The sequence below is a fragment of the Nicotiana sylvestris genome, chromosome 7 (genome assembly GCF_000393655.2).
Source record: "Nicotiana sylvestris chromosome 7, ASM39365v2, whole genome shotgun sequence".
NCBI classification, from domain to species: domain Eukaryota; kingdom Viridiplantae; phylum Streptophyta; class Magnoliopsida; order Solanales; family Solanaceae; genus Nicotiana; species Nicotiana sylvestris.
The window spans coordinates 33,302,572-33,323,953 of NC_091063.1; the positions used below are offsets into that span (position 1 = coordinate 33,302,572).

The 21,382-nt window shown below is 33.4% G+C and overlaps 2 protein-coding genes across 2 annotated transcripts; one reads left to right on the top strand and one right to left on the bottom strand.

Moving 5' to 3' along the window:
- Positions 1-7,126: 7,126 nt before the first annotated feature.
- On the top strand, positions 7,127-8,195 carry LOC104218124 (transcription factor MYB10-like). The gene is made up of 3 exons (XM_009768523.2): positions 7,127-7,382; positions 7,488-7,617; positions 7,723-8,195. Exons 1-3 carry the CDS (start codon positions 7,226-7,228, stop codon positions 7,817-7,819), a joined length of 384 nt encoding a protein of 127 aa, XP_009766825.1. The 5' UTR covers positions 7,127-7,225; the 3' UTR covers positions 7,820-8,195.
- Positions 8,196-16,937: 8,742 nt separating this feature from the next.
- Positions 16,938-20,091, bottom strand: LOC138872966 (uncharacterized). The gene is made up of 4 exons (XM_070151389.1): positions 19,887-20,091; positions 17,833-18,136; positions 17,437-17,673; positions 16,938-17,055 (listed from the first exon to the last, which is right to left on the bottom strand). The coding sequence occupies exons 1-4, from the start codon at positions 20,089-20,091 to the stop codon at positions 16,938-16,940; spliced, it is 864 nt and encodes a 287-aa protein (XP_070007490.1).
- Positions 20,092-21,382: the final 1,291 nt, after the last annotated feature.

A 21,382-nucleotide genomic window follows, 5' to 3' on the forward strand; every position in this document is an offset into this window, starting at 1 on the left:
CAGGCGCAATTATTGTCATTGAAAGACGTAACAGCAGGTGCATTTAATGCATCCTTGGGAGCTGAACCGGTGGCGATATTACCGCTTTGAAGAAGAAGAAACGGTAGTGCTTTGAATGACTCTAGAAAGTTGAAACGATGGGACATCTCGGTTGTCACAAAAGCCAATGTTATGAGTATGACGCCATCGGTATAACGTTATCGCGGGAAATTCGGAAAGATGGTTATCAAGGTCGTTTCTTATCATTCTACTCTAAGAAACGCGGGGACTATCTGTATACGGTAAAATCGGAGTATCCAATTTTCCATCGTTATAACGTCTCGAAGGCTCGAAATCACAGTCGAGTCTTACCCCTTGAGGGCCATCGATGCTCGACCTCGAGGCAGTATGGGATCGACGGTTATGGAAAGAAGATGGGGAGTTCCCAAGGCGTGAAGCTGGAACCGATGAGATCTGTCAGGCTAGTCTGAGCCCGTGTCTTGGCATTAGTTAGATGTCCCATCTCCATATCTTTGTAATAACTGCACTTGTACTATGTTGGGATTCCCCCTCTTATATAGGAGATCTTTAATATTTTGTAAACATCTGTTGCTCTATACTAATTATACAAGAACAATCTCTCTACTCTCTAACATATTCTTTTGATTTTGTTACTTCATTTATTGCCCGCATTTATTGTGATCCTATTCATTGTTCATCATTTATTGCTTGTTATCGGCCACAAAGAGCCACCCTTGATCTATTTATAATTGTTATCCGCCACCGACCGCCTTCGATAGCTCCCAATCGAGCTTCAGAATCGACCTCGAGGCCCTCAGACAGGCAAGCTCGAGGCCTTGATATACATCGATTCGGTTTGATTAACACCTCGTTCTTAAGTTCTTATTTCGTTTCTAAGTCTTTCACATAGCATCAATAGCCTAACAACTAGCATAAAAATAGCTCATGTATTTTTAGAACCACTAAATCAAATTTAATTATTATTACCATTTTCACGGTAAACAGCTATAAAATAAAAGTTTATATTCCTGAAAATGATAAATGTTGATCCTATGTACTTAACTCAATAAAAGAAGAAACTGCTCCATAGAAGTTCTCAATAATTCGTCAATATATTCAATTAAAAAGTTGTTCTAGTTTTACAATTTCATCACTTAAATTTAAAATTTATCATTTTTCATTCGTAACTTCTGCAGATAACGCTTTTAAAATCCTAATTTAAGAAGTTGTTTTCTATAAATATATTTTATAAATATATTACGTTTAAGTTCTCTTCGTGGTCTCTTATTCTTTTTCTCCTTTTGAACCTACGACAATGTTGACTTTCCTTAATAGGAATATTAACTAATTTCTTTTCCCTTTTTAAACCAATGACAATCGCTCTTTGTTAGGGATATAATTATTGAAGGAGTTTCAACTTATTCTTTTCTTCTTTTTCATTTTTTGCCATATGGCAATTTTGTGTTTTGTAAAAATTAAACTGTATTTGTATTTACAATCTATCCAACTAAAAATGGACCTATGAATTTCGTTATGAGAGAGAGATAAAAACAAATATATATATATATATATATATATATATATATATATATATATATATTGATTTATCTAGGATTTGCATAATTCTATGGAACAAAAAAAGTTCTTAAAAAAAGATTGAGTAGGAATACTTTTGGATTATGTAAGTCCTTTTAGATTTTGTATGACTTTGTTGGACTTTAATTTTTGCTCTAAAATATTGTATGTCAAGATATTATTTTGGTAAGGAATATCATTATATTCCTAATATTGAAAAATATAAATATACAATAGATAAAGCTTCTTTTGAATAAATATCTTAATTGACTTCAAAGTCTTAATACGAGGATTCGTAAATATAGTTTGTGATAACGTACTTTAAATAAGAAAAGAATATTTATAAATTAAAATTTTAATTGATTTTAAAGTCCTAAATTAAATGACTTTTTTTTACATAGTTCAAATAAGAAAGGATTTAGAAAAAAATATTAAATGACTTTTATCCGGTGTAAACTCTATATTTAAAGGAAAAAATGGCGAAGCAAATTTAGCTAAGAGCCTCTGTGTTTTTAATATAGTATAGATAGAATAAAAAACCTATAGTTACCTTAAATTTCTTATAAGAAATACGACAATTTATTGCGATACATAAATTTTAGCATCTTGTCCATGCTTTACCTATCAAATTGGGTTTGTGCTTTAATATGTATATGTTTACAAGAAAAATTTAAAAAATATTATATTATTTATTATAACTGTAAATTATAGTTTAAAATATAGTCCTGTCAGTTGTAAACCTATTTGCAGATATTTGTTTTACTCATAAATATTTATAGATATTTGTAAAAAAAAAAAAAGTTTTGTAAACTTAGTGGCAGATATATACTAACTTCAGTATTTTAGATTTAAAATTATAACATATTTTAATTAGTAAATTTCAAATGTACGTGTACACTTTAGATATTTTAAGCCTTTAATTTTTTAGGGTTATTTGTTGGAAGGTGAATTGTAAATATCCTTTGAAATATTCACATTAAAAGAGTACTAATGGATCACCTTAGAATTAAAACTTAGAAGGAGTTCTATGTTCACGATACTTTATATGTAGTTTTCTATTTATTCTATGTCGATTAAATTGTTTTTACTAAAATAGTAAAATTATAAAAAATAATTGGTTATACATCACTACATAGAATAACCTAAAAAAAGTTTTAAGTAGGCGGAACTTTAATTCTTTCGGCGGTTACTTTCCTTCTACAAATATGTTGTCTTACCTATTTTAAGTGAGGAAGGATTCAATACATAAAGTTTAGCTGATTTCTAAGTACTAAATATTAGTGAAATAATTAAATGATTATTCCTAAATAATAGAGAATAATTAAATTACTATTTTTTTAATGTGAAATAAATTTTTAAAGGTTAAATAAAAATGAACGACATTTCGCTAAGGACCTTTGTGATTTTAATATATATATATATATATATATATATATATATATATATATATATATATATATATATATATATATATATATATTATCCGTTAATTATTTTAAATTTAAATCATTGGATAAACGATTATTTAGATTACTTCTCGTTCTTTTACCTCTACTGCTTCATTTTTGGTACTTGATCTTTGCATCAATACCAAATTGCATTGACTTTCCCGTAAAAGGTGTAAATGTGAAAATTGACCAATTGGAGGGAAACCAAAATAACCAGAACTAAAGATACTCAGAAAGAGAAAAGGTTTATTTTAATTATAATATCATTCATCAAATTTCAGCTATATATTCAAGAAATAGTAGTATGATAGGCCCTCTTCAAACCATGCCCTCCATTCACCCCCTCCTGGAATACAACGAGAGACAGAGAGGAGGGAGACGCACAATAGTTGGGTCGTTTTGGTTACCGAGATTAGAATATTTTTAATGGTATATAATTTGAGATCACATTTCTTTCGTATTTATTTATGGATATTAATTAATATCGATATAATTTTTATATCAGAAATTTATTAATCTCTCTGTTTCAATTTATGTGAACATATTTGACGGCTACGGAGTTTAACAAAAAGCATACTAAAATTTTTGAACGTGTGATAAAAAATTAGTCACATATTTTGTATGTCTATAAATCAATGTATAAAACAAAACTTCAAATATCTAAATGAGTCATTATTTTTCTCATGGACTAAAAAGAACACAGGTTCACGTAAAATTGAAATGGAAAAAATATTATTTATTCCACACTCGATGTGAGATTATAACAATCATAGGATTTGAAATTCCAGGATATCTTGGTTTGCAATTACCAAACCACCCTTACTTTTTTGCATCCGAAGTCTTTAAAACTTAGCATTGAGATTAGGATAGAAAAAATGACATTGTATAGTCACTTTCAAAATAATAGCCAAATATATATATATATATATATATATATATTATGTATGTTATATATAAAAATTATACAATTTTGATATATTTTTTCGGTTACCGAATGTAAATAGTTTCTGGCGGCGGCTAAAAGTAATAATATCCCGATTAGGATATATGAAGCCCAAATTAAAGACTCTGCTTTAATTTAAGCGGTAATGTGAGCGATTATTTATCTTAATTATTCTTATTATTTTGGCATCTTGTGGATGCTCCAATATTTCAGTTATTTTAGTTTGCTTTGTTATTGCTCCGCTCAAATTATCTTAAGTTTATTTAGTTAGACTAATATTTCCTTGGATAAGATTTACTTAGATGAATATTTGTTTGCGTAAAAATATTCATATTAAATATATAATGGGTTTAGGAGTTTAATTTTAACATAAAGGAATACCACTAATTTACTACTCCCTCCGTTTCATATTAAATGAGGTAGTTTGATTTGACACGGAGTTTAAGAAGAAGAAAAAAGACTTTAGGAACTTGTGGTCTTAAAAGCTTAAGGGGTAAAAAGTTTGTGGGGCCATGACATTTGTGTGGCTATAAAAGTTTCTCATTAGGGGTAAATGTGTAAAAATAAAAGAGTTTAAAGTTGAATTGTTTCCAAATTAAGAAATGTGTTATTTATTTTGAAACAGAATAAAAAGGAAAATACCTCATTCAATATGAAACGGAGGGAGTATTATATTTGTGTAGGATTTTCATTATATAAGAGGTGTAAGTGTATACACAAAAGATCGCTGAATCAGAAAATAAAGGGTGTCAATCAGTAGTGATTCAATTATGTTCACACTGAATATAAAGCTCTGGCTCGGATAAGATATTGACACCGAATATAAATTTGTGGCCACATAAGAAGCATTAAGTCAAGATATGACCGTTGCAGAAACATTAGAGAAGTCCCCAAAATTCTTCTCATCTTTATTAGGCTTTATTATCTCTTAATGAATTACTACCTTTTTATTGTAGCATTAATATTAATAATCAATTGATAGATCATACACCCCATAACCCCAGTATAGATAGACTTACATTCTATTATAAGACATCAAGAAATACTAATATATAGAAAAGAGTAGTATTCTCTCTCTCAAGCTTTATACAAGTGTTGTCGAGAGTCTCCATTTATTCTTGATCCCGATGGGAGCATTCTAAAGCCGGGGCTTGTTTTTTCTTTAATTGTTCTTATTTTGATCGCTTTATTCTTTATTATTTTATTTTGACGGATTAATTTAATCTACGTGTTTATAAATCGCATTACAAACTCAAATATACCCTTTTTCTGGTAAACAGTAAGCATATAACTTTAAGATTCCGAAGAAGTATATGTAATTAGTTAAGTTATATTACAGGGGTATTTAGAGTAATATATAATTTAATCTAAAATATTGACAGGTTACAAATTCTACTATTTCATAGAAAGAAAAGGAAAGAGCAAAAGAGACTTGGTCACACAACAGCTAATATAGCCAAAATAGGTTCTTGTTTAAGTGTCAGTTACTGGGGTGTTGTGCGGGTTGGTATATTCGATTGAAATGTGAACACTGAATAGAAGAAAGGGCAGGCAACATGCATGTGAAGTCCTAATTAAGGACTATCTAACTTATCAGTCCGGTTGCTACAAGAAGTTTATTCCTTAGATTTATATCATTGATCAATTATTGACCTATCTTAAGATTTTTAATTTCCGTTTGTTTATAACCCGTTTGTCCAAGCTGCAAAAATCAACTTATTTTGAGAAGTGTTTTATTTCAAAAATGCTTTTCTCAAAAGTACTTTTGGTGAGAAGCAGTTTCTGTTTGGCTAATTAGCTTGAAAAACACTTTTGAGCAGCAATTAGTGTTTGGCCAAGCTTTAAAAAACTACTTCTAATAGCTCGTTTGGCCAAGCTGCAAAATCGGCTTATTTTGAGAAGTGCTTTTTTTCAAAAGTGATTTTTTCAAAAGTACTTTTGGTGAGAAGCAGTTTGTGTTTAACTAATTAATTTGAAAAACACTTCTGAGTAGCAATTAGTGTTTGGCCAAGCTTTAAAAAACTGCTTCTAAGTGTATTTTTCTCAAAAGTGCTTCTCACTGCTTCTCAAAAACTGCTTCTGCTTCTCCTCAAAAACACTTTTTTTCTTTCTAAAAGCTTGGCCAAACACCTCAAATTTTTGCCAAAAGTGCTTTTGAAAAAAAAAAACACTTTTGGCCAAAAAAAAGCTTGGTCAAACAGGCTATAAGTATATTTTTCTCAAAAAAGTGCTTTTGGAGAGAAACTATTTTTTTCTGCTTCTCCAAAACTGCTTCTGCTTCTCCTCAAAATCACTTTTTTTCCTTCCAAAAGCTTGGCCAAATACCTCAATTTTTGGCCAAAAGTGCTTTTGACAAAAAAGAAGCACTTTTGGCCAAAAAGAAGCTTGGCCAAGCAGGTTATTAGTGTGCTCCTTATCTTATACTTCATCTCTTCCATTACGCTTATTTGAAAGTGGTTGACTAATCACAAAACGTTTCAGATTTTTTTTTAATGTAAATAAAGTATATAGTAAGTACCAAAATTATTTTTAATATGATGGTAATAAGAGCTTTGTCTTTTTCATTTTTTTCTTTTCTTATAAAAAGAATGGGTTTATATTAAGTTGTCTCAACAAGCCATGTCATTAAGGTAAAATGGAAATGCTAAGATTAAAGAATATTTCAAAAGTGAAAATTGTTACTATATTGTTTTAGAGAAATATTAAAAAAATGGGACCAAAAGAGTATTAAATTAATCGTAAATACGGAAACGACTACTTTTCTTTCGGTTGTCCTTTTCAATTTACCAATTCAATAGACCAAAATAACGACAAATAGACAAGTTATCGTGGACCTTTTTCAAAAGGTCACAAATGTACCAAGTAAAAATGTCAAAGGTTAATTTCACGGGTATATAAAAAGCAAAGATATTATTCAGGTAAATAACAGAGGCAATGAAGAAATCGATTTACACGTCTTCACTGGATCTTCAGTTGATGGCTGCCTATCAGTAGAGTAAAGAAATTTAAACATTAATTATTGGATATACGTTATAATTGGGAGTGGGGGTTTTTTTTTGGGGGGGGGGGGGGTTTCTATTGTTTATTCTAAAAACAAAACAATTTTTTGTTTGGTTTAGTTGAGGGATAAATTAATCAGAAACACGTCTTCAGTTGTCCACTCTAATCACATATAAGAGCGGAAATTTAAGACTGCAAGTTAGTCAGATACAGTTAAGGTAAAGAAATCAAATTGAAAAAACAAAGAGAGAGATATCGAATGGTACTTATAATTGCAAAGAAAATGGTGAGAACTCCATCTATTGACAAAAATGGAATGAAGAAAGGTGCATGGAGTGAAGAAGAAGACAACAAACTAAGAGCTTTTGTTGAAAAACATGGCCATTCGAATTGGTTGCAATTGCCTAAATATGCTGGTTAGAATATGGAGCCCCAAACTTTTTTGATTGTTTTTATTTCTTATTTCTTAAGTATCTTTTATAGGAAGAGAAGGTTCTTATTTTATTTTGGATATTTTTCAGGTCAAATGAGATGTGGAAAGAGCTGCAGACTGAGATGGATGAATTACTTGAGACCTGGTTTGAAAAAAGGGAATTATAGCCATGAAGAAGAGGAACTAATTATTAAATTACACAATGAACTCGGAAACAGGTAATTCTACACCAATATATATAGTACACGACATTATTAACTAAACTAAGTTGTAGTATTACTTTTTGAAGGATCGATATTCCTAACGTATCAAATCATGCACAGATGGTCAGTCATTGCAGAACAATTACCAGGAAGATCGGACAATGTTGGAGTCGAAGGGTTTGAGCCAGAAGGGTTTGAGGCAGACAATTTGATTTGAGACTGTGAGGAGTGTGTTTGGTATTTGGACGGGTTTGATTATTTGGGCCTAATTGGGTTTGATAATTTGGGCCTAATTGTGGTCTATACAATTAGGCCTGGTCACCCGGCCCACTTATGGGTCTGCCATGTCCAGAAAATAGTGTACAACACATGCTACACTATATTTTAGGTATTTTTCCCATACCCTTTGTATTTAATTATTTGCTCCATCTTTGTATTTCTTTTATGTGCAACTTTATCCTAGCAAATAGGACATTGCCACTTGGCAATATAGGATGTTGCCCTAAAACATTTCTTCTGTATATAAGTTTGGGATTGTACACTTGATAACATACATTTTTCCATTCATCAAATATACAAAGCAGAAATTTACAGTTCGTTTCTTTCAGACAACGATATAAAAAACCAGTGGCATGCTCATCTTAAGAAACACGCAAATACAAATGCCAATTCATCAACGTCAACAGAGCAATTTACTGAATTGTCACAATCCGTAGAATGTCAAAATGAGCAATCTTCTTATAAAGTTTCAGGACAGGAAACTGGCTGTGACGTGAAAGAGGTGCCATCTGCTAGTGTAAATGCCGTTGACACTTCTGTAGAGGTTTCACCAACTGATTTATATTCGAATTGTTCCCTTTTAAATGGAATGGACTGGATTGAAGAAGATTACAACAGGTCAATGGAACAACTTTCGATTTTCACTTCAGTGGAACCACTTAGTTGGACAAAACCCATTGACAATTTTCGGACAGAACCCTTTGACCAATGTTGGACCGATAATTTCTGGACAGAACCTTTCTTTTAGTAATTCTTTTATACCTCAACCTTCAAAAAGATTTTGATACATTAATTTTACAATATTTTTTGAGAGAACGGCGGTAAGAACCTTTGCTGAATGGCATATGAGAGCTTTTAATTTTAAATTCTTAAAAATTTACAACTTTCACCAGATTATTCAGGTTTTTTGTGTATTTTAAGATTTTGCATGCAATTGATATTCGTTATTATACCACGTTTGTACTACAGAAATAAAATTAAATGCTCAATTCGTCGCCTTGGTTCGTAATTACTTTTCTTCATTGACATGTGAGGCGGAGCTAGTGTGTAGGTTCCGGGTTCGGCTGAACCTAATAATTTTGATTCAAACTTTATATTTATTTTAAGAAATTCATTGAATATGTTTAATTTATTACTAATTTATAACTCAATAACTTAAAAAGACTAGAATACCGACATAAGCTTCAAATTCTCACTCTGGCTTTGGCTGGAAGGAAATATCAACCATTATCCTTCAAAATTTAAACCAATTTCTCCAATGGCTTTGAAGTAATGTTAGAAATATATTGAATGTTTTAGATTTACCCCATAGCTGTTGCCATTTGCAACACAACACCATTAGTTTTCGAGGTTCCAAATGCACTATATAAGATAACTACTGTATTATATTAAAAAATTAATTATTTATTCTAATATATTTATGTACATTATGCACTCATAGGACTTAAGACTGAGATAATTGTCAGGGCATTGTTAAATTATTTCCAGCACATGCTAAAATTGTTTCTATCTCAGATGGAGCTGCATCATTAGTCTCTTTGTCTATAAACTTTACTACCAACCTTCGCTCAAATGGTCCACTCCGATTGCTAATCTTAGCTGTATTAAATAAATGATATTTTTCCATTTTAATTTATGTGACAACATTACTATTTGGAGATGTCAACGAGGTTCTTCTTTGACTATAGTTTTCTTAAGTATTTTGAAATTATTAAATAGTACTATGAGTATAGTTTATATAGTTTCTAGATATGCCAATTTTATTTAGATAACTTTAAAAATTTATATTTGAATTTAGATTAAAGAAAAAAAACTTACGACCTTTAAGTACTTTACGCTTATACTCTAACCTTAGTACATAAAGTAAAACGGCAGAATACTAGTATTTAGGTAATTGGACTCTCATACCTCTAACTAATACTCCCTCCGTCTCATAATACATGTCGTGATTATTAAAAATAGTCGTCTCAAATTATTTGTCATTGTAGAAGTTCAAGACAAAATTGATTATATTTTTTCTTTTTTACTCTTAATAATTAATTATCTTAGAAGAAAACAAACATATTACTTATGGATAATTTTATTCAACTAAACCAAGAACTCTACCTTATAATCTTAAACACTTTAATTCAGAATACTTTGAACAACAGAATAGTCGTTCGTTTATGAAAAGGAATCGGACGAAGTCGATCACAATCAAGTTCAATTCTTTTACGGCCACAATTTTTCGTCTGTCTATGTGATACATATCAGCATGTGTGCCATTTCCTTGTTTTGCAAATGCGTTAAACAGTCAGCACTGAAACTGAAAATTGTGATGCTACCATTTGCATTAATCCTTTTTTCAATTTTCCATCAACACTTTTTTAAAGTAGAATTCCATATAATGCTCGTCGTTCATCATTATTTAAATTTTTATGCCTTGATGGTCCTGACAATTCTTCATTTGTATTGCCATCATCCAAATTTTCATCTGTTTACATTTAAAAAAGAAAATAAGAATATAGTCATACAAAAAATGAAATATAGCATCAGAACTCAATTACTTGCAGTAATTGTTTTGAGAACTTCCTCTTATGACGCAAGAATTTAGTGAAGCATTCTTTTTTTATAGGAAATTTTAAGTGGGGAATGCTAAATTTTCAAATGGGACTAAAGTAACTTTCAAGTTGAATTTTTTGGCTCCACAATAGTTTTAGTTGGAAAATTTTCAAAACACATTTGAAATTTTGTTTGAAGGAAAGATGAATGCTATTTATCCGTTGGAAGAGTTTGCATTACTAGTTTGTTAATTTTATCCTAGGTGTCTCTACATGTATTCTATAAAGCAAATCAAATGCATTCACATTTAGTAAAAATATGGATAATGCCATTGATTTAGATGACATATAAATTGAGAAAATATTTAATAAGGGTAAAGTAGTCAAAAACTATTCTTTCTTAAGGGGTACGCACAAAAGAATCATGACACATATTATGAGGAGGGAGTAGCATATTTGGTCAAGATGCAAAAATCAGCTTATTTTGAAAAGTACTGTTTTTCCAAAGTGTTTTTTTCAAAAGTACTGTTGGTGAAAAACAATTTGTGTTTGGCTAATTTATTTGAAAAGTACTTCTGAGCAATAGCAATTTGTGTTTGGCCAAACTTTTAAAAATTGCTTCTAAGCGTATTTTTCTCAAAAGTGCTTTTCAAAAAAAGTGCTTTTGGAGAGAAGCTACTTTTTTTCTCCTTCTCCAACACTGCTTCTGCTTCTCCATGATTTTAAAAATGTTTCTAAGTGTATTTTTCTGAAATGTGCTTTTTTAAAAAGTGCTTTCGGAGAGAAACTACATTTTTCTGTTTCTCCAAAACTACTTCTGTTTCTACTCAAAAATACTTTTTTTTCCCTCTAAAAGCTTAGCCAAACACTTCAACTTTAAAAAAAGAATAATTTTTTTTTTGAAAAAAGTACTTTGGCTTGGAGAAACTTGGCCAAACAGACTATAAATCTAATCGTGGTCATGCCTCTCCCAGATCCATCCCTCCTTGAAAAAGAAAGACAAAAGAGTCCGAGTTATAAGCATGACAAGTGGTCTATGAAAATTCATAATATAGTCAATTGTACGTGGCTACATGTTATTTTTTCCTCACTTGTAAATGTTGATATCCAATTTTGTCCTCATATTTTCTCAAATAGTATATATACTTTTAAAATATTATTTTTGCATCATTATTTAGTTTACAAATCTATACAAGTATTTTTTATGATTTTTCATAATTTTTAGAGCCTTTAAATTGGTTTTCCTACATTTAAATAATTATTAATTACTCCTTCAAATTATTTTTTGTGATGACTTAATTACCTAAAATTATTATTTGCACCTGTAATATATGTTTCAAATATTTTACTTCATTTCATATAATTACATTAGCATTTTTTTAAAAGCTATTTGCACAATTTTACAGTAATTGCCTATAGTCATATAGAAATGCTCTTTATTTATGATATTTGTGTCAAAATAGCATTTTATATTTTTATAATATTAAGTTATCATTTTAAGCATTTCAGTGTATAAATAATATTTTTACTTAATTCTCAAGCATTTTTATGAATTGTTTTTGTGTATTTAAATAATAGCCTAGCTTTAAACTAATTTTTGGACCAAATTGGCCCAATATCCTTGGACCAAATTGGCCCAATGTCCTTAGCCCAATAGACCCCAAGCCCAAACCAGGAGACCCTTGTATAATACCCGGTCGGTACCCATTTTTTATGACCCGCCCCATTCGTTTTTGAATCCAAGCCATTTATCTCTCAAGATCAACGACCCTCGTTCACTCTCCTGCTTTAATTAACCAAACCCGCCCAAACCCTATCATTTTCTCTTAACCCGCCGCCCCTAAATCCTCTCTACTCTCTTTTCTTTTCTGAGAAACCCTAGCCGATATCTCTCTCAACCTCTCCAAATCCGGTTCTAAAATGGAATCAATCATTGATTCACTTACCTTATTGATCTCCTCTCACTATTGATCGTCCATTCGTGGTGTTACTTAGGTGCTTGCCTAAATTTTTCAAGTGAGATCTTCTGAGATCGGATTAAAGTGGCTTGAACCTTTGATTTTGAGCATTATTTCGTCTATATACACTCAGTACCATGCTATGTGAGTCCGATTCAGTGAGATCTCTGTCGATTTGAGTTCTCCCTCTTGAACTAGGGTTTACCCAATCTCTCTTCTAAATTAATTCTAAATCGATTTTGCATGCTTTCTTTCCTTATTATAGGTTTGATTTATTTCGTTTCCTTGTTTGTTAGTCCAATTTTACTACTATATAAACCTCTCCCATTCCCGTTTGAGACATATCTTAATCGTTATATTTTTACTAAAAAATGGAGCTTTATTATGTTATTCCCTCATTCTCTTGTTCTGTACTTTGTTTTTGGCCGGCTGAAAGCCAAGGCCACTGAGATTCTATTATTCAACTTTCTCTTGGTGCAAGCATTTCCCGGAGTTCCTTTGAAGCTCTTGGGAACTTTGACGCATTAAGATTCTAGGTTCTTGTGGAATTTTGTTCTTTATTGTTATCCGTTTAACTGGTAAGTCATTTGACCTTTGCAATTTCGTTCTTATGTGTTTATGATTAGCACATTCCTACTTCTAAAATTCATGGCTTAATGTGTTTCTGGCTACTCTTGTGTGCAACTCTGTTAGCTTTACAGTCGTTTTAAGTCTCTTTAGCATTTAATTTCACCTAATGTTGCTAGTTCTGAAACATGCTTATGCCTAATATGAATAATTTAGATTCTCTTAAGTACGTTTAGCTAATGTGTTATGAGCTACTTATGTGTGTGACCTTGTCAACTTTACACTTGTTTGAACCTCTTTAATATTTAATTTTACCTAAAACTGTCAATTCTGTTATCTGAATGTGCTTCATCTAAATAATTTGGACCTTCTTTAGTTAATTAATTTATTATGTCAATGCCTGAATGCTTACATTTTCTATTTGACATGGGTTTTACTTTCCTACTTTGTTCTGAATCTCTGTAACGATAGCCTTGCATATGTAATGTATTCTAATATGTGTTGAGACCTTTTCTATCAATCATGACTGGCTCCCCAGTTAATATGTCCTTCAACATGTCTTTGGCTCACTTGATTCACTATCCCTTCAATAGTAATTGTCATAACCTGTGTTTTCCTACCATGTCTGATGCTGTTTTGTTTCCTGATATGAGTTAACATGGCTGTCTTATGACACTAGAATGTATACTTAGCATAATTTAGACCTTTTAGGTTTTAACTTGTTTGGTATTATGCACTTATGTATGATAATCTTTGCAAACTTGTCTCTCCCCCAGCTCTCTCAATATGATTCTGCCTATGTGTTATTTTGCTAAGTATTGAAGTCTTGCTGAACCTGCTTCTAAGTCCTGTGACCTGCTTGATTAGCTGCTATGTGTTCTCAACTTTGTTATGTATACTTTAAGCTATAAGTGTATTTCCTCAACCTCTGTCCCTTAACCATTGTCCACGCTCTCTCAATTATTGCCTATGCTATTCTGAACCTATCATTATTGGTCGGCGGAAAGCCAAGGCCACCAAGGCTCTTATTACTGACCTCCCTAGTGTGAGCACTGCTCGGGGTCCATTTGAGACCCTTGTGAACTCTGACACACTAGGATTTGGGGTTCTTTAGCCACTCCCTCTACTACTGAGGCCTGAACTATTCTTGCCACTCAGTTCTTTCTCCCTTATCATCTACTGAATATGTAAAATTGGTTGATCAATCTATGATGCGACCTGTCTTAAGTACTCCTATGGATTTTGGGTTGTACTGATGAATATGGTTCTTGGGTATGCTACGTGATAGTTGTTGAAGGCCCAAGCAATGCAAAGTGTTTCCTTTTGGGCCCGCTATGGACCTACTATCATCATTTGTATAATATTTATTCATTACTAGGCCTGTAATAACTTTGTAATAACAATTGGGATGTTAGTGAAAATGAGGGAAACGGGTATACTTAATGTTTGCATGAAAGGGTAGCAAGCATGCTTATAGGATTCATATGATTTACTTGTTATCCAACCTGCTATATATGCCTTTCAATTTCTATATGCACTATTAGAAATCATGTCATTAGGAGAATCACACACACATATTACTCCTCTATCATCAAAGCATGAGTTCAAATGCTTCATTTATTTCTATGTCTACTGCTGCATGTTACTAGACAACATGCCTATAGGAAATAAATGCCAATGAATTTTCTTTCGATTTGTATGATTATAATATATTCATTAGATACCCTGCCTATAGGACCTTAACTAACCAATCAACTACTACTATCATTATCATATTACTTCGCCTAGATAACATGCTCATAGGGATAAGGTATTATAAAATCAAAGTCCAATTGGCAATTACTAGAGATCCTGCCTATATGATACTGTCACTCGCTTAATATTGTTTATTTCCTTGTCAAGGTTGGGTTCCCAGAACTATTTTCGTTTGCTTAACTATGCTACTATTAGATATCATGCCTATAGGACAATGTTACTTTTATAAAACTGGTATCTAAAACCAACATTAACAGCAAATGTCCTACTACCTCCTCCTCTAAGCTACTAAAGGCAGTAATGTTATATATGCGCGTTTGAATCCATGGTCACCTAGAAATCATGTTTATAGGGCTTAAGGATTTTAATTCTGAAACTACCTAGCATGAAAACCTATTTTGCGTGCATTTGTTGTCTAAGTGTGGAGGCTAACTTGTGCCCTTAATTCTCATATTTAAAGTCCAACTTGTTTTGTATGTCGCCTAGTTTTATCATTTTGAGTAGCCTAAGTTAAGTCTACAACCACCCTAAATAGAGGTCCAATTCTTCCTAGACCATAGGCATGGGACGGATAGGGCACACCTAGAGCACGACTTAGAATTGAATTAGAGAGCTTTTAGGTAAACAACTTTAACATAGTAATCGGGTAGCAAGAGATGATAGTCTGTGCCCGCTGAATAATATGAGTAACTCCCTACCTTAAGGGAGTTGCGAAGTATTATTTATGTTGCACGGGGTGATCCTTTAGGCTAAAAAACTTAGGACCTCCCCCTCCCCTTATTTTATATGTTGCTATTAGATCTAAATATTTATATCCCTACATTCGTACTAAGGTCTGTACTGATCCTGTTTTAATAAAATTCTTTAACCTTTATATTCCCTTTGTTTATTTGATCACTTAGCCTAATTGTAATCCACATAATATTAAGTTCGGTCGTGACCCACAGTTGTGAACCTCGGAGAGTGCCTAACACCTTCTCTTTGAGGTAATTTGAGCCCTTACCCGATCTCTGGTGGCGTTGACTAGTCAAATAGAGTTATCTGCATATAGGTTCCCTAACACACCTCAAAAGTCGCTAGGTGGCGACTCTTCTCCTTTAGTACTCTATCTCCCATCCAAAGGAGTTGTCACGACATCGAAACCCGCTTTCGCGAGAAAACAGAGCGCGATAGTAGGAATCAGGGAGTCCACTCTACGTTTAAAATTAATATTAAAGTAGAGGGAGGAAGAACGAGGGAGAGAATAACTCTCTTATGTGTTTTCTACTTCACCAGCCAAGATATCTGTTTACCCTTAAAATGAATAACAACTGAATTTATATGAAATTTTAAGAATATATGGATTGATTCAACACAAATAATCAAGAATGTTAGATAAATAAGTTAAACACACAATGAATAATCAAACCAGTCGTAACGTAATGCCCTAGCTTGAATTTGGATTAGGCAATGATTTTTGCCCTCGATTAGGTCTTGGGTTCAAAGCAAATTAAGAACAAAAAACAAAAGTAAAGTAGAGACTTTACAGTAGCTATAGAGTAGAGAAATAACTTTTTATTTCCGTGCTATGTGTGTTACAATATCTTTTGCTGAAATAAATCTTCCTTTCTCGTTAATTACTGATTTGTTACTAACATTGGGCGAGATCTGATTTTGATACGTTTCGATCATCGGCTAGTTGACTTCGAATGTGGAACGTCGCGTATTAGCATTTCCCCCATAAAAGCTTCGCCCCCTTCACTTCTTTCACTTTCTGATTCTAGCTCTTACATTCGAACTTTGCAAAGGCTTTCAACTTTCTTCAATCTCCATATCTCACTTCTTGATCCTTCATATCTTCACTTTTAACCTTCAAACTTTCACATTTTTTCTTGGATTTTTAACCCAGAACCTCATATCTAAGCTTCAAATCTTCATATGTTTTCTTCAAGTCTTCATACATATTCTTCAAATCTTTATACATTTTCCTAGATTTACGATGGCGAAAACTTCCAAGTCTGTACCACAGCAAACTGCCCCTTCATCTTCCCACGCGGCCATAGATGCCTATGCGGTCACACTCTTTTACCTAAAGAACATTTTCCTTTTGAAGATTTGCGGTCCATACAATTTTGAGTGCATCCCGAATATTTTGGTGCAGAAAACATATTTCCTTGTGCGGCCGCACTTTGGCTATTTCTTTGACAAACAAACTTCAGAGATTGTGAAATTTTAGCTTCCCAGTTGTGTAGTCTGCTCAAGAATTATGCAGCCACAAATCTCTTTCTGCTATGGCACCCACAATTGTGCGATCCACACTTTTTCCATACTTAGCCAATTTTTCTAAGCATATTCCCAGCAAAGCACACTCATTCCTATAACATACTTCAAAACTAGTTAGCACAAAAAAAGACCTATCTAAAGAAGAAGAAATAGAAAAAGAAAAAGACACTTGAGTTTCCACCCAAGAAGCGTCTAATTTAACGTCACGACGCAGATTACCATCATCACTTGAAATGAAGAATCGCCATGACATGGCCATCATCAACTTTTCCCAGATAGTGCTTCACCTGGTGACCATTGACTCTAAACACCTCATAATTTTTATTTTTCAAGTCCAATGCACCAAAGGGTGTCACACCCACAACCTCAAATGGGCCACTCCATTTAGACTTCAACTTTCCCGGAAACATCCGTAACCAGAATTGTACAACAACACAAGATCACCTTATTTAAAATCCTTGTTCCGAATGTACTTGTCATGTAGGTACTTCATCTTCTCTTTGTATAAGGACGAACTTGTGTATGCATGGTACCGGAACTCATCTAGCTCATTCAGTTGTGCCACCTTTAAGTTGGCGGCAACATCCCACTCAAGATTCAACTTCCTCAAAGCCCACATGGCTTTGTGCTCAAGTTCCACCGAAAGATGGCAAGCTTTCCCCAACACCAACCGATATGGAGATATTTCAATCAGTTTTTTGTAACCCGTTCTATAAGCCCATAAAGCATCATCAAGTTTCTTTGACCAATCCGCCCGGTTGGCATTCACTATTTTTGACAAAATACTCTTTATCTCCCAGTTGGAAACTTCCACTTGACCACTTGCTTAAGGATGGTAGGGGGTCCTGACTTTGTGAGTGACAACATACTTGGAGAGTAAGGTATCGAAAGCTTTGTTGCAAAAATGCAATCCCCCATCACTAATGACAGCCCTTGGAGTACCAAATATTGTAAAGATGTTCAACTTTAAGAACGCCACCACACTTCTCGCTTCATAGTTGGGCAAAGCAACAACCTCAACCCATTTGGACACATAATCAACCATGACCAAGATATAGGTGTTTCCACAAGAACTCACAAATGGACCCATGAAGTCAAAACCCCACACATCGAAAATGTCAATCTCAGAGATGGTGGTGAGGGGAATTTCATTTTTGTTTAAGATTCCACCGGCTTTTTAACATTCAACATAACGCTTGGCAAAATCACTAGCATCCTTGTAGAGAGGGGGCCAATAGAAACCACAACTTAACACTTTGGCCGCCATTCTTGCTCCACCATTATGACCACCATAAGGCGAAGAGTGACAAGCCCCAAGAATTTCGCTTTGTTCCTCCTCTGGTACACATCTTCTAACTGCTCCATCCGTACAAACCCAGAAAATGTACGGTTCGTCTTAATAGTAGTATTGACAATCCCGTTTGAGCTTCTTCCTTTGGTTTGAAGAGAACTCAACTAGAATGATACCACTCACAAGATAATTTGCTAGATCCGCGAACCAAGGCACCTCTTTCATTGAAATAGCCAAAAGTTGCTGTCACACCTCCTTTTTACCTATACCCCGGAAGGGATATAAGAGAGTTTTTCCAATTAAAGTGACAATAACCGAAACGGGATTAATTATTTTGAAACTTAGAGTCGCCACTTGAGATAATTATGGTGTCCCAAGTCACCGGTTTAAAATTCCGAATCGAGGAAGTTGACTCTTATTTATGGTCCACGAACACAGAAATCCGGGTAAGGAATTCTATTAACCCAGGAGATGGTGTTAGGCACTCCCGAGTTCCGTGGTTTTAGCACGGTCTCTTTGATCATACTTGGCTTAATCAGATTGTTTAATTACTTATTTTCAAACCTATGTGCATATACCCCCTTAACCGCTTTTATTTGCTCAATTACTATTAATTATGGAATTATCTTTAAAAAACGAGTCACGCGTACGCGTACTCATTTCATTTGGCATGTCAAAAATCGTGTCACGCGTACGTATCCACAATTATTCACGCCTTATTATTAATAAGATTGTTTCACCCAAAGTTGCACGAACGCATACCTTGGTTTTAATTTCTGGAATCGTAACTATGTCACGCGAACATGTACACAACCACGATAATTTATTAAGTCACCTTCATTGCAAAATAAAGAAAATAAAGGAGTACGTCAACCAAGATAATGCGAGAAACAATATAACACGCTACTATCACTTTCAATTTTTGTCACTTTCTTGCTCTGTTGATCCAATGTTCTTTTAATTCAATTATTCATTGCAAAAATGGTCCAGCTTGGACACAATACATTAGCAGAACACACGCTCAACCAATGGCCACACATGCAAACTCCGTGTACTCTTAATCTTCGTGATTGTTGTAAGGCCAAATTTATGAACAAAATATTATTAGGGGAAAATAAGCTAGCCAACATGATCTATTACTTGGCCAAATTTCTTGTGGTCCAAAACCCACCTTATGACCCATTCTTATTCCTTGCCAAGAAAGAAACAACTCCGATTTTTCATTGGCCCGATTGAAAGCATTTATTCAAGAACCAAGACTACATACATTACAATCGAAATAAAAACTAATCACAATAATTTAAATGACAACTAAAACATGATACTCAAACAACATAGAATCATAAATCAACCAACACGCGCACCAAGCTATTATAACATAATGAAATGAGAATTGAAATTGAGAAATGGACCTTTTATTGATGAACAAAGCTGAAAATTGCAAATCAATCAGCTAAGCAAAGCAACAATCCTTGGACCGAAACACTGAGATTGCGAACTGGAACCTCGAATCGACCGCGCCCAACTGACCGGAAAACCCAATTAATTTAAAAAAATCCCAACGAAATATTCATAGAAAATGGAATAAGCTACTACTCTTAGCCGATGTGGTCAATGAGACCCAAACTTGACCTTTTGGAAAGCTCTCAAAATCGGCAGAATTGCGAGCCAATATATCGTCAACTTCTCTGAACTCCTTTAACAAAGAATCAAATGCCTCCCTTTTGTCCTTGTGTGTATGTGTGCCTTTTTTTTTTGCTTTTGAATTCAAAGACTGTCTTTTTGTGCGTTTCTTTTTCCATTTTAATGATGAAAGCAACAACGTTAACAAGTCCATTGGTGTAGATTCAATGAGCACTATTGAAAGATGATGAAATTAAGCGCCTTGCCTTTTTCGCTATGCCACTTAGCAATTTTTGGTCACTTCATCAGCAGGAAGGGATCTGAAGAAGATAGATGGGATCGCTGGAAAAGCTGGGGGGTCTCTTTTTGGGTTCTGCGGCTCTCCTTTTTTGTGTAGGCTAGGTTTATTTTAGATGTTAGATACTATATATAGGGGTAGGGATTAGGTTAGGGGTATGGACCAAGGATATATGGGCTAGGGAATTGGACCAAAGACTAAAAAAATGGACTATAGGATTTATAAAGACGGGATAAACCAACCTAAAACTAATTCATCCTTCTAAAATTATGTACAATTATAATATAAAAATATAAAACTAATTATAATTAATTGAACTAAACTATAAAACATAAAATTATTTTTGTCTTTTCAAGATTATATAAAAATAAAGATAAGGTACTATTTTTTGTATATTTTTTTATTTAAATTTATGAAAGATATGTAAACTAAAATATTTTTTGTAATTTTTATTTTTATGACGAAAATAAAGTAAAGAAGTCAAAAATAGTTGAAATAGCTATATTAGGCCTAAATTAAATATTTACGTGCTAAGATATGGAAAATCTTGGGGATGGTCAAAAATCACATGTCTACAACTGCCCTCCTTGACTAGAAAGACGAAGTATTTTCAGATAAAGAACGACTAGACATGCTTTTTTGACCCGACCCTTATTTGGAGAGACTAAAACTAAGAAAAAGAGGAATGTGACCGAGCTCTGGTATCTGAGCTGCCTACATATCCTTGGCTATAAAGGAATCAGGCCACGTGTAGTTCTGAAGTGAGTGCGATGATGGAGTATTCCGAGGTGGACATCCGATTGAGGTACCGTCGAGGTTCCGGTCCGCGGTCCCGCTATTACATCAAAATCAAAAATGAAAAAGACTAGCTAAGCCTACCAGCTAAGAGTTACAAGATTCCTATATGTAAGTCTTCTGAAGCTTGATCTTGAGTTTTGAATGGTTCTTCATACAGACTTTGGATTTGAACCTTGACGCTTGCTAGTTGCAGGTTCTAGTTCGTTCTTCTTCAGCTTTTCAGACCAAAACGGGACATGCAGAGCTTGTGACCTCAGCCCTGTCTTGAGCAGCTCACATATTTCATTAACTTATGCATTTGGATTCACTTCTTGTCTTTCTTTTTGTTTTTTTCCTTTCTATTCTGGATTGTGACTAACTTCTGTTGATCATCTCGGCCTGCTGACTCGCATTCTTGACGTGAGCTTCT

Excerpts from the sequence above, each read along its gene's own strand:
- LOC104218124 (XM_009768523.2), top strand. The coding sequence starts at position 7,226 with ATGGTACTTATAATTGCAAAGAAAATGGTGAGAACTCCATCTATTGAC. Across the intron at positions 7,383-7,487 it reads GCAATTGCCTAAATATGCTG|GTCAAATGAGATGTGGAAAG; the intron begins GTTAGAATATGG and ends GATATTTTTCAG. Across the intron at positions 7,618-7,722 it reads CACAATGAACTCGGAAACAG|ATGGTCAGTCATTGCAGAAC; the intron begins GTAATTCTACAC and ends AATCATGCACAG.
- LOC138872966 (XM_070151389.1), bottom strand. The coding sequence starts at position 20,091 with ATGGACTTGTTAACGTTGTTGCTTTCATCATTAAAATGGAAAAAGAAA. Across the intron at positions 18,137-19,886 it reads TTTTGAGAGCTTTCCAAAAG|CCGGTGGAATCTTAAACAAA; the intron begins GTCAAGTTTGGG and ends AATGTTAAAAAG. Across the intron at positions 17,056-17,436 it reads ATGAAGTACCTACATGACAA|GAATGAGTGTGCTTTGCTGG; the intron begins GTACATTCGGAA and ends AGTATGTTATAG.